At 36.6% G+C, this 14,023-nt stretch overlaps 1 protein-coding gene across 9 annotated transcripts in view; it reads left to right on the top strand.

Moving 5' to 3' along the window:
- ARHGAP32 (Rho GTPase activating protein 32) overlaps positions 1 to 14,023 on the top strand; it is a 308,498-nt gene that overhangs the window by 213,784 nt on the left and 80,691 nt on the right. For all 9 annotated transcript variants that reach the window (XM_050755922.1, XM_050755919.1, XM_050755917.1 and 6 more), the window contains one exon: positions 13,612 to 13,693. In XM_050755922.1, the coding sequence (XP_050611879.1) occupies positions 13,612 to 13,693 (82 nt within the window). The remainder of the gene's footprint in view (positions 1 to 13,611; positions 13,694 to 14,023) is intronic.

Here is a 14,023-nt window from a genome sequence, read left to right as displayed (position 1 = left end):
AGGCTATGTTTAAACATCAAATCCCAGGACCTAAGCCCCTAAATGTTGTTTCAGTAGTTGTGGGGTAGGATACAGGACTATTTTTGTCCATGTGTGCTGCAGGTAAATTCTGCCAGTCACCTGCATTTTGCCAAGTTCTATTCCAAGTATTATACTAGCTCAGACCATAATTTAGCCGTGGGAACAGAAGGATAAGTTCATCCATGTGTTTAAATTATACTGTGACTCTCTTTCTTTTCTTAAACTTCTGGGAGTAGGAAGTGTGAAATTATATTAACTACAGTAATTTGAAATTCTGATCTCTGTGTTTTTTATTTGTCACCTAAGGAGTATATTGAATCTCTCATCTTTGTTTTCTGAGGTGTTTCATCATATACTTCAGAAAGTAAAAGTAAAAACTCTTCCCGTTTTTCTTTGTTTTTAAACTAACTGGCATTATTATTAGATTTGTGTTCTTGTCTGTAAATGATTGTTAGAAATGTGAGGTGATGCCTCAGAGAGCCCTTTTTTCTGGGTAAAGGCATTACACAAATACAACATGTTATCATATTTTAGGATTGTTTGTTTTGTGCAGTGTCTCTCAGAGTTTTATCTAGGAGCCACTGGTATCTGAATGACCTGAGAAATATGATAAAAATGGATATTGATCATCAGAATCTTAGGGGATGGGGTCAGGAGTCTGAATTTTAACAAGTTTTTCAGATGATTATTATGCACAGAACATGAGAACTGCTGATCTTGGCTCCCATTGTTTATCTTGTGTGCAGATAAAGGGAGCAATCAAACACAGTTTAGAAACTGTGTTTTGTTTCTCCCTCCCCTCAGAAAATCTTCTGTAAAGCACATCTGGGACACAGTTAATCTAATGGCCAGAATCTCATTTAGAGAGCAACGGAATTTTATATACCTACCCCATGTTCTCTTCGTTTTCCATTAGATGATCAAGGATCACCTATTTTGTTTTTCATAGTTATCCCCAAATATTGTGAGTTTTTGTGCACAAATATCAGAGAAGCAATTCTTGGACAACACAGTTTTTTTACCTCAAGAGTATAATGTGGCTCCAAGTAACTTAGTTTTAGAGAAATCATCTTTATTTCACAGGGCAGATATTCAGAAACCTTGTCTTGTATAGTAGTTTAATGGATTTGCTTATATCTCTGCTTGTTTATGTAAAAACCATCATATTCATGTAATACCCTAGAATCCAAAGCTGCATCTTTTCATTACTCAAAATCAAATAGAGCAAAATGTTTACTCTCCAGTTAAGTAATGGGAAATCATATTATACTGTAAATTTTCATCTGTAATGTGACATAATTTCAGGAGAAGGGGAATTATGTGATAATGCAAATGAAAGAAATTGCTAACATTTATTTAGTACTTAGGTGTGCTTTTCGAAGTGCTTACCACTAACCTTTAATTCCACAACTTTGTGAAGGTACTATAATGATCTCATTTTAGATGAAGAAACTAAAGCACAAAGGGTTAAACAACTAGCCCTTTGTCATTACACTGTATATTGCAGAGTTTCTATTGAAGCCTATACATTTTAGACAAAGAACAAGTCATGGTAATAATTTAATGAATAATAGTGGCTCCGCTTGTTTACTTGTATGAATCATAGATTTTTGTACAGTGGAAGATGATAGTGGACCATCTGGTTCCAAACTGTCATTTTAAAATGGTAGAAATCTGGAGACAAAGAAATTTAGATAAATTTTTCTGTTTCACAAAGACAGTAAGTACATGGTATAGCCAGGACCAGAATACAAGCATGATGACTTTTAATTTTGCATTTCTTTTCCTTTTGGAACGTAGAAATATATACATTTTCTTAATTTATGTTTTATTTGTTGCTACTTTTTCTTTTTAGTGCCATTAGATACTATTGATGTTGGAGATAAATTTCCTGCTTGATAGCTTTTTGTTAATTTATAGCATCAGAATATGTCTTACCAACTGATGCTTAAATACTCAATTTTATAGAAATTCTTGACAAAATGGCTATGGCAGTAGTTCTTAATCTTATTAAACCCTACACCCTCTCTTTATGACAAGTATTTTCTAAAATCGTTTCTTGTCATTCTAAAATGGAATGTACAAATTATATAACTACCTCCATTAATGTACACTTTCAAAAAAGCCAGCATAAATTTTCAGATATAAAGGAGAAATAAAAGGAAAGCCATTTATGTATTTAAAATACACAGTATGTTTTTAAATATAAATACTTGGTACAACTATGAGAAGACCTCGTTATCCTAAATGTAGTCCACAGACTCGCAGCATTCACTTCAGTCAGAAAATATGTAAAACCCATGTATAATAGTACTAAAAGCAGGAAATACTTAGGCCTGTATCTGAAAAAAAGGATGTGAAAGAGCTCTCTGCTGAAAACTACAGAACATTGCCCAGAGACATTAAAGAAGGTCCAGATAAATGGAGAGAGATACTGCATTTATGGGTTGGAAGACTATATATTTTTCAAGATGACATTTCTTCCCAAACTGATCTAAATCACAATCCCAGGCAGGCACTTGTGTAGAAATACACAAGCAAATTAAACAATTCAAATGGAAATGCAAAGGACCTGGAATATAATAGCCAAAACAAATTTGAAAAAGAACAGAGTTGGAGAACTAACACTAACTGAAGATTTACTACAAAGCTACAGTTTCAAGAGAGTGTGGTATTGGTGGAAAGATAGATAAGTAGATCAGTGGGAAAGAATAAACAGTCCTGAAATGCATACATACAGTTGTACCCATGGACAACTGACTTTCAGTGAAGTTCAAAAGGCAATTCAGTGAAGAGATACAGTCTGGTTTACAAATGGCAGTGGAACACTTGGATATCCATATGTCTCCAACATAAACTTTATTTCTTTTACCATCTACAAGAATTAACTCAAAATGGATAATATACCCAGATGCTTATGAAGTGTAAACTATACAGCTTCAGGAAGAAAACGTAGGAGAAAACTCTTGTGGCTTTGGATTAGGCGAAGATGCCTCTCTCTCTCTCTCTCTGTCTCTCTCTCTCTCTTTTTTTGAGACAGAATCTTGCTCTGTGACCAGGCTGGAATGCAATGGCCCAATCTCGGCTCACTGCAACCTTCGCCTCCTGGGCTCAAGAGATTCTCCCACTTCAGCTTCCCAAGTGGTTGGGACTATAGGCGCAGGCAACCACAGCCAGCTAATTTTTGTATTTTTAGTAGAGACAGGGTTTCACCATGTTAGCCAGGATGATCTCCTGACCTTGTGATCTGCCCACCTCGGCCTCCCAGAGTGCTGGGATTACAGGCGTGAGCCACCGCGCCCGGCCCATATACCTAAATGTTTATAAAGTGTAAACTATACAACTTCAAGAAGAAAACATAGGAGAAAACTTTTGTGGCTTTGGATTAGGCAAATATTTCTTAAATGTGACATCAGAAGAACAATTCATAAAAATAATTTAATTTCATCAAAATTTAAAACTTCTGCTCTTAAATTTGCAAGAAAAAAAAACAGCCCCATGAAAAAGTGGGCAAAGGATATGAACAGACACTTCGCAAAAGAAGACGTTTATGCGGCCAACAAACATGAGAAAAAGCTCATCATCACTGGTCATTAGAGAAATGCAAATCAAAACCACAATGAGATACCATCCCATACCAGTTAGGATGGCAATAATTAAAAAGTTTGGAGACAACAGATGCTGGAGAGGATGTGGAGGAATAGGAATGCTTTTACACTGTTGGTGGAGTGTAAATTAGTTCAACCATTGTGGAAGACAGTGTGGCAATTCCTCAAGGATCTAGAACCAGAAATACCATTTGACCCAGCAATCCTATTACTGGGTATATACCCAAAGGATTATAAATGATGCTACTATAAACACACATGCACATGTATGTTTATTGCAGCACTGTTCACAATAACAAAGACTTGGAACCAACCCAAATGTCCATCAATGATAGACTGAATAAAGAAAATGTGGCACATATACACCATGGAATACTATACAGCCATAAAAAAGGATGAGTTCATGTCTTTTGCAGGGACATGGATGATACCGGAAACCATCCTTCTCAGCAAGCTAACACAGGAACAGAAAACCAAACACCTTGTGTTCTCACTCATAAGTAGGAGTTGAACAATGAGAACACATGGACACAGGGAGGGGAACATCACACATGGGCCTGTTGAGGGGTGGGGGACTGGGGAACAGATAGCATCAGGAGAAATACCTAATATAGATGACTAGTTGATGTGTGCAGCAAACCACCATGGCATATGTATACCTATGTAACACACATGCACGTTCTGCACATATATCCCAGAACTTAAAGTATAATAAAAAAATTAACTTTTTAAAAAAACTTCTGCTCTTTGAAAGACATATTTACTAGTACAAAAAGACGTATCACAGACTGGGAGAAAATATTTGCAGTGATTATATCTGATAAAGGACTTGTATCAGGACATACAAAGAACTCTTACTGGGCAAGCTCAGTAGCATGTGCCTGTAGTCCCAGCTACTTGGGAGGCTGAGGCAGGAGGATTGCTTGAACCCATGAATTTGAGGCCAGCCTGGGCAACGTATTGAGATGCTATTTTTTAAAAAACAAAAACTCTCAAAATTAGAGAAGAAAACAATTCAATTTAAAAAATAGGAAAAGATTGGAGCAGATATCACCAAAAGGATATATGAATGCAAATTAACACATAAATAGATATCCAGCATCAATAGTCATTAGAGAAATATAAGTTAAAACAACAATGAGGTATTGCTTCATAGTCATTAAAATTGCAAGGATGTGGAGAAATTGGGATTCTCATACAGTGCTGGTGGGAATGTAAGATGCCACAACTAATTTGAAAACAGTTTAGCAGTTTCTCAAGTTAAACACTCAGTAAGTCATCACTTAATGTTGTCAGTTGGTTCTTGGAAACTGCAGCGTTAAGCAAAATGACATACTGTCTAATGAAACCAATTTTATCATAGGTTAATTGATATAAATGAGAATTAAGTTCCCACAGCACAGAGTAAGTCAGGTCACAGTTTCCAAGAACCTGTCCATGATGTTAAGGGAGGAATTACTGTACACTTACTACATGACCTAACTGTTTAGAGAGAGAAAAGCCTGTGCCCATATAGAAACTCATACGTGAATGTTCATAGCATCTTTATATGTCATAGTTTAAAACTGGAAACAACCCTAATATCTGTCAGCAGCAGATTGACAAGTGGTGGTGTCCATACAATAGAGTATTACTTAGCAGTGAAAGGAATAGACAGTTGATCAATACAGCAACATGGGTGATCCTCAAAAATATGCTGCATGAAAGAAGGCAGACAGAAGAAAGAGTATATTATAGAAGACTTCACTTATGTAAAATTATAGAAAATGGAAATTAATATATAGTGATAAAAAGTAGATGAGTAGTTGCCTGAGGAGCAGGGATGGGAGGGTGGGGGAAGGAAGGATTACAAAGAGATACAAGGAAACTTTTGGAGTTGATGAATATATTATAATCTTGATTGTGGTAATAGTTTCATGGGTGTTTTATCAAAATGTGCATTTTAAATATGTGCAGTTTACTTTGGGTTAACTACACCTCAGTTAAGGTGGAAAGAAAAGCTGCAGGAGCATTCTTGACTTCATGGTGTTCATGCATCCAATCCAGTTGATCATGTCTGTCTCTTCTACCTCTGTGTTGTTTACATTCGTATACTCTCCTTGCTTCCTCATGCTGTTGTCATGCACTGCAGGTTTTATTCTCTTTCCTAGCCTATTTTTGCAAATTCCTAAAGTGCTGTACTGCTTCTTTCTTCCTCCCTTCCTTACACCTTGAAAGGTATACAGTGCTAATACTTTTCCTTTTAGAACATGCCTATTCCTGCGCTTTTTCTGCTCAGAATTTGTCACTTTTATTTCCTACAGAAGGAACTTAAAACTCCTTGTCACGATATACAAGATCATCTAGGATCTCCGAGTTTATTCTTATTTACCAGTTTTACTTTGCACTGCTCTATTTTAGAAACTGGATGTTCCGCCACATGTAACTATTATTTCCCCCCTTAGTACACAAGTTGCTCTTTTCTGCTCTTGTGTCTTTTTATCTATGTGTCTTTCCACTTACAATGCCTACTCTATCCTTTCTTACTCCTTCCAGGGCTGAAAGGTATTACAAATTAGTTAAAACTTTAAAGCAGCTGTAATCTAGTTTGTCTTAGTTGATATTGTATTATGGCAACTGGGAAAAGAAATTTAATCGCCCCAGCTACTTGCTGTACAATAAACAATTATGTTCAATACTCAATATTATGCTTAATATTATAATTCCACTGTTCCTCCCAGTTTTCGCCCATCAATTACTTCCTGCCTTCACTCTCCTCCTTTTCCATTGCAGATTCTAGAGCCATGATTACATTCACCTATCACAAATATATTCTTAAACCCTTCACCCTTTCATTCTTCTCTTTTATCACTAGTGGTCTCTGTTTGGCTTAATGAAAAAAAAAAAAATACCTTACTACTCCTTACTTAAACTGTCATTAGTATCCGATTTTCTTTTTCCCGACACTTTTCTCTTAACTGACTTGACACAGTCTCCTTTACCAGGACACCCTGCTCTACTGTACCTCTGACGTTTGGAGTTGGACTGCCTTCTTATTCTACGCTTTTTGTCCTTTGCTATCTTACTTTCTCAACTTTAAAAACCATGTTTATGCCCAGCTCTCAGATTTATACCCTGATCTTTAGCTGTGTTTTTGACTCTCAAACCTGCTTATCCGGCTACAAGAGTAATTTTTTATTTACATGGAAATTAGGGAGTTGACATTGAAGGAGACAGTATAAACAAGGCAAAGAAACCAGAAGCAATGTTGTGCTTTTGGGGACATACAAGGAGAGTGGGAGGTGGGGGGATTGGTAGGAATATCTCAAAGAGCCCAACGCAAGAATTACTAGGCAATAAGTAAATGGAACCAGAACTAAAAAGAAAGGACCTGAGGAACTTATTTCCGGTTTTTGCTTCCTTTGGTGTGTAGCAATTGTTATTTTTTTGTCTCTTCTCTTCTTTGTTTGGAAAAATATTTCCTAATTCTGACAATTCAGTGGAGATAATTAAAGATTGGGAACTAGTTCCAAAATTATAGCAGACAAACTAATTGACTCATTGACTTACCGTACGTCTATTTGATCAGCTGTGCTGGGATGGTGTTAGCAGGCTGTGGGAGTCAGACTGGGCAGAGACTGTAAAGAAGATTAGGTTCTTTAAGCATGTTTCGGGAGTGGGGAGAAAATAATTAGCATTTCTAGACAATAGACTATGAATTTGTATTGGTTCAAATCTCCTTAGTGATGTGATTTTTTTTTTTTCTGCAGCAGTACACAGACATGCAAATATGGTACTGTATTGATTTAGTTGTGGTGATTTGCTGAATTGGTTTGGCAGGAAGTTAATATTGCAAGGAAATTAAGGGTACTGATTTAAAACAAATGCTTAATCACAGGATCCATATTGGATAGCAAACAAACAAAACAAAAAACCTGGAATTGGGGGGATAAGGACCTTAGGGGGGAAATATGAAAGGGATGGGATGACTCTGTGTGAACTTCTGTTGTTATAAAACATCAACACTAGAGACCTGAGAGGAGAGGAAGTTGTAGTCAGAAAATGGAAAACTGGAGTTTTAACACTCTGAGGCCAAATAATTCCAATTGAAAAATCTGTGGTATATTTTTAGGAGTGAGCAGTGCTTCTACTAAGTTTAATTTTAAAAAGTTTGGCTATGCCAACAGTGCTAAAGTTTCACTAGCCATAAATTAAATAAATAAACCAATAGCAGAGAGTTTTTTTTTTTAAGTCAGCAATAAGCACATGATTGTTATGTTGAATTCCTTTTTAGGTTTTTGTTGATTGCTTCAAAGAGACTATAGTTAGGATTAGGTTCTGTTGTTAATTCTACTGTTTCCAAAGCTCCAGGCTTATTTTATTGCAGTAGTTTCTTTTCTCATATTCTCTTTAAGTTACGCCAAAGTATTTTTCAGGACACACACTCACTTTTGAAGCCAAACCAGGTTTTCTTTTTAGTTTGAGTATCCCCCAAGGTAGAAGGAGATCAGAAAAACCAGATTACAGTTCGTTCCCTTTACATCTCTCCTGGTTCTCCTAGAGTCAGAGGGTGAGCCATATGCTTGCTAAGCCACCAGAAACTGATTTACCAGGAGCTGTTAGAGGTGGACAGGCACAGGACGAAGTGTATGGATATACATCAGTGGTCAGCTGGAGCCAACTGTGAAATTTTGTAGGACAGTTGTTAAAAACAGCCATTATTAAAAATTAAGATATGTACATTTACAATGAAATGAATTTTATTAAAAACAAAGGTAATAATCAAATATTTTTGTAATTATTTTACCGTTTATGCTCTTGAAGACCTTTCCAGCTACTCTCTCTGTATGCTATCAATACTGTATAACTGAGTGCTCTTTTGCTTCTCTTTCCAATTTTGTGTTCAGTTGTATCTAGCTTGAAACCAGCCATGATGGGAGTATTTATACTGTGAACACTGGAAATCAAGGCCTTTCCTCCATGGAGAACTAGTTGTTAAACATTTATCAGCACACCATGGGATATATTAGCATGTCTGGTGGCTTTTCACTTTATCTCAAAGACTTGAGTGAAAACTGTCAACAGGAAGGTCTCTTCTTTTCAAGACCATTCCTAACCTCTTCCAGCCTTGTCTCTACATTGTTCTTTTCCTTCTGTTACTATGTTTTTATTACCTACTTCTTTACCATCATGGGCCCTCAATGCTGGCTTTTTCTCCATCTTCCATTCTGTTCCTAGAGTTGAGTCTCATTTTGACCCCTGCCAATATACCCAATTCTGCTCTCCCTTTCCAGCCATGTACATTAAAGCTTTAGAAATTGCCACAGCTGCAGAAAGAATAATATACAAAACAAGATGACATAGTTAATGGATCATATTTCCAGAGTTCCAGTCACTTTTTACCGTTTGACATTTTATCAAAGTGGTTACTATTTGGTGAAATCTTAGGTGAAGTATTCATCAGAAAAGTGTAAATGTTCATTAACTATACTTTTAAGGTTAGTTCCATTCTCATGTGTAGTATTTTCAACAGAACACCATTTTTTAAGATGAAAATTTTGTGATGGTAAAATAGAATCTGTTTGCCTTTCACAAATTCATAAAACTGACTCTTTTAAAGCCTCCTTGATGGTTAGGAGTGATTTTGACTTCAAGAAACAAAAAACTGAGCGGAAAAGATGGTGGATGTCTAGTGCTGAGTCAGCAGCTTAATGATTCTCTCAGCCTTTCACTTATGGTCAAGTGAAGACCACTGCAGATCTAGTCATGACACCTGTGCTCACATGCTCACAGCACAGCGGAGGAGACAGGATGGTAGCAGAGCTGTGTTTACATGTGTCGTGGCTTCACCTGAATATAGGGAGTCTGAGAAACTGTATAGTTTAGCTAGTAGTGATATTACACTTATGATAAAGTAAAACAAGAGGGCAGGGATTGGAGTTAGGTATTAGGTGAGCCTACTGTAGATCTACCTCTGTATAGTATGCAGTAGCATTTCCCTGTATACCTAAACCTAATTCATTGTGATGAATTTAAAAGGTGAAAATGTAACTAATGTATGTGATATAGTTCCCTGAGAAGTACATTAAGCTTTCTTTGTTCAGTCTTTGTGAGGAAGTGATGGAAAACTTTTTTTTTTTTTTTTTTTTGCCAAAAGATATTTGAACTTAGAAACTAGGCTAGTTACTTTCACATAAACTCTTGAGGTGTAGGTAGTGTTATCCCTAACGTTACAAATTAGGAATCTAAGAGATGTTAAGCAGTTCGCTCTACATCACAGAACCTAGTGAATGGGTGAGTCAAGTTTAGAATCTGGACTTTTCTCATAGGCAAGTTGCAGATGTTTATATATTGAAATGAATTAGAATGTTATAGAAAGAATGATATTTGAGAGTCAGGAAGCTGAAGCAGATATACACAAAAGGTGGCATTATGTGTAATATCCATTTGATGGAGGAGCTGGAGCCTTCTAGCGGTTCTGGTAGCCAAATACTGGGATAATAATAGCATTTTACTTATACATTAACCCATTTATGCCTAGTGTTTCATTATTGGAACGCTAAGCCTGTGGGAGTTATTTCTATCCTACTGCTCAAGGTCATTGCCAAGGTCTGATTTTTCACAAAAAAATTTTGCAACCTCCACCATAAATGGGTTAAAGCTTTAGAAATTGCCACAGCGGCAGGAAGAATAATATATGAAACAGGCTGCCGTGGTTAATAGATCATGTTGTTACTAGACCATCAGTTAACAAACCAATGCATTTTACTCTATGCATTTTATTTATACTAATCCACTTAATTCTCATCACAACCCTTATCAGATAGGCATTGTTATTACCATGTTTATACAAAGAGACTAAAACACAAGGAGGCTAAGTTACAGACCTAATCTAGTAAGTGGCAGACTTAAGATTGAACCCAGATACTTTTTTTTGTAGTCATGTGTTAGCCACTTTAATATAAAACGTGATGAAAACTCAATTACAAGAGTTGAAAAGGGCATAGAAAAACCAATGATTGTCCACTTTATTACAATTTTTGAAATCTGAGACTCGTTAAAAAAAAAAACAAAACTTATGTGTTAATTTCAGCTGAGGGTTAATTTTTTTTCACAAACTAAAAATTACTGTATGGGAAGATCAGTGTAGCAAACAGTACAGTTTACGAACCCAAGCCACAAACTTCTTGTTAGTAATCATGGTAAGAAACATAGCCAAAGACCAGCTGATGCCTCAGTTAAGTTTGAAAGAAGCTCTGCCTTCTGTGAAGGCAGAGAAGAAATATGCAGGCGATTCTCCTTCAAGAAATTTGCATAGAGGCCAGATGTGGTGGCTCTTGCCTGTAATCCCAGCACTTTGGGAGGCTGAGGTGAGTGGATCACCTGAGGTTGGGAGTTCGCGACCAGCCTGACCAACATAGAGAAACCCTGTCTCTACTAAAAATACAAAAAATTAGCCAGGCATGGTGGTGCATACCTATAATCCCAGCTATTTGGGAGGCTGAGGCAGGAGAATCGCTTGAACCTGGGAGGCAGAGGTTACAGTGAGCCGAGGTTGTGCCGTTGCACTCCAGCCTGGGCAACAAGAACAAAACTCCATCGCGAAAAAAAAAAAAAAGAAAAGAAAAGAAAAGAATTTCATAGAAATAGAAAATGTTAGAGCCTTTACCACAAGTGAAATTGCAAAGCCGGAACATATTCAACTCAATCCAGAGAGCACCAGACATTAAATTGGGACCAAGGTAGAATTGAACGTTTAATTTCCAGCCCTGCGGCTTGGAGAGCACTGTCATTTCAGACGCGAAAGCCAGCTGCAGGTGAGCTCTTTTAGAAACACGAACTTTATGCTCCATACATTCTGAAACAAGGCAGATATTTCTACATTGTTTGGATTTCAGAAGGGAACCTCCAGGCATCAGGGTCTCTTTCAGAGTCACTCTTGAAATAGTTTCATCTTCCCAGCCTTGGGAACCACCTTTTTGCAGGTCTCTAGCCTTTGCATGCCCGGAAGCACACCACTTTGTGGAGTGACTGCTAACATTAAATCCATCGTGGCTTAAGTTCATGAAGCAGCTATTTCCAGGGCACCTCCCATCTCCTCGGCATGAGAGTTTCCCAGTTACTGCTTCATCCCCCCAACCCCTCTTCATGAGAGTCTCCAGAGCTCATAGCATCAAGGTCTCCATTGCTGGGACTCAAACCAGAGACTACATCTGGAAGCTCCACTTCTCCAGCTCTCTCTGCTGGAGACCAAAGTGACAGTTTGTTGCAAAGACTTGTAAAAACAGAGATTATTTACAAATGCATTTTTGTATACATCTGTTTAATTTAGAACCTGGGGCTTTTGTAATCACTTTCCAAACCCTTTTATGAAGGGTGGAACACTTACGTGAGGCTACGCTGATAACCATGCCCCATATCCCTTCTCATAACTGACTTGTGTAAGAAAAACAATGAAGATTTTTTTAAGTTGACTCCTACCTGGTTCTAATCAGTCTTGGAGGAATTTCTGCTTATTTAATAAAATAGGGAGTTGAGTAGAATATATTAAAGAATTTCACCAATAAAACAAATACCTAAAGCATCATTTTGGAAGGCAGTGCGTAGGAATCCCAAAATCACATCTGGTGAACAAAACTGATCATCTGATAATGATACCTCATCTCTACAAAAAATAAACAAAATTAGCCAGGTGAGCTGGTGCATGCCCAGAGTCCCAGCTACTCAGGAGGCTGAGGTGCAAGAATTGCTTGAGCCTGGGAGATTGAGGCTGCAGTGAGCCTAGATTGTGTCACTACTTCAGCCTGGGTGACAGAATGAGACCCTGTCTCAAAAACAAACAAATAAAAGAAACTGATAATCTGTTAATAACCCTTTTCAGCTCATGATAACCGGTTTATATCTTCATAATTTTAAGAACTACCATAGAATATGGATCTAGAAATTGAAATAAGAATGTAGCAAATGAGTATGTGAAAATAATTTCACACAGATGGAAATTATACAGCTCGGAACTTGATGATGAATCATACTCTTGGAAAACTATTCCATTCTTCCCCAGAGTCTGTCAACAGAGGGATATACAAAGTGATGTAGTTTTCATATTTCAGCTTTAACATCTGCTGCATGGCAGCCCATTTATATTTTTATCTAAGGAAACATCTATAAATATTGATAAAGATTTCCTTTTTGCTTTTGTTTCCAGGCTGTTTATCTTGGTATTTATCCTTTTGGCTATACAGTATCTCTAGATGATCTGGAACTCAGCATTTTCCTAATACGGCTTGTTAGAATTCCAAAAACAATGCCTGCGGTTCCACTACTAGGTCACTGTGGTGTGTTCCTCAAAGCCAGAGTCTGTTGACCTGCTGAGATTGGCTGTTTTCTTCTTTCTTGCTTTCCCTCTTATCCATGCACTACTAGTTTTTAAAAGCATTGAATACCAAGATTTTAAATGAGATATTATTTTACACATTTGTTTCAGTCATGTCTTCTTTTTTTTTTTTTTTTTTTTTTTTTTTTTAATGAAACCTGGGGGAGAGTGAAGAGAAAGTTCACAAAAAGTTTGAGTTGTGGCTTAGTGTTGATTTAAAAAACCCATAGAGAAGACAATAAACATAAGTTGGCAACAGATATCAACATAACTGGATTGAGATTTCAGTAAAGCACATTATTAAATTATGACATTTTACCTACTTGCATGCATAGCTCATTATCAGACTAAATATTTTAATTCATGTAAGAAAAGATTGGGAAATTAAAAACTAAAAGGAAAAAAGCAGACTTAGATATTTGGACAAATAAAACAGATAACTCTATGTACTCATAGCAACAGATTGTTTTATTATTTGTTTGTGTAATAGGCATCATCTGTTTAAAGAGTCTTGGAATAATAGAATCATTTGGGAGGGACTGTAGAATACATTACTGGAATTCAGTTGGCAGTGTTCACAAATTGGTCTGTTTGCTGGTTTAGACTCCTTTCTTTGTTGCTTTTCATCAGGTGGGACTCTTTCCTGGACACTGTGTTGAGTTAATTAACCAAAAAGTTCCCCAGTCAGTGACCAACTCAGTGCCAAAACCAGGTGAGTACATTTTTTTCACTAGTGTAGTTATTTTATAAACTGCTTGAAGACACAGATTTTCTGTCAGTCAAGTATTTAGCTTGTTTTGCTATTTTTGCATTTATTGACATAATACTACATTCTTAATTTTATATGATTTGGATTTTTAAATGTATTCTTATTTCTCTGTTGATTATTTTGAAAAGGTTTACATGCATTCAAATTTTTAGGCAATTTTAAAGAGCTGTGTGCTCCATTAAGCTTTGTCATTATTGACTTTTATAGTTGCATCATAGCAGTGTAACTTATTAATGAATAAAATGATAAAAAATAGGTTTAAAGAACTAACAT

This window comes from Macaca thibetana, chromosome 14, assembly GCF_024542745.1.
Source record: "Macaca thibetana thibetana isolate TM-01 chromosome 14, ASM2454274v1, whole genome shotgun sequence".
NCBI classification, from domain to species: Eukaryota; Metazoa; Chordata; class Mammalia; order Primates; family Cercopithecidae; genus Macaca; species Macaca thibetana.
This window is presented reverse-complemented; position numbering and strand designations above follow the sequence as displayed.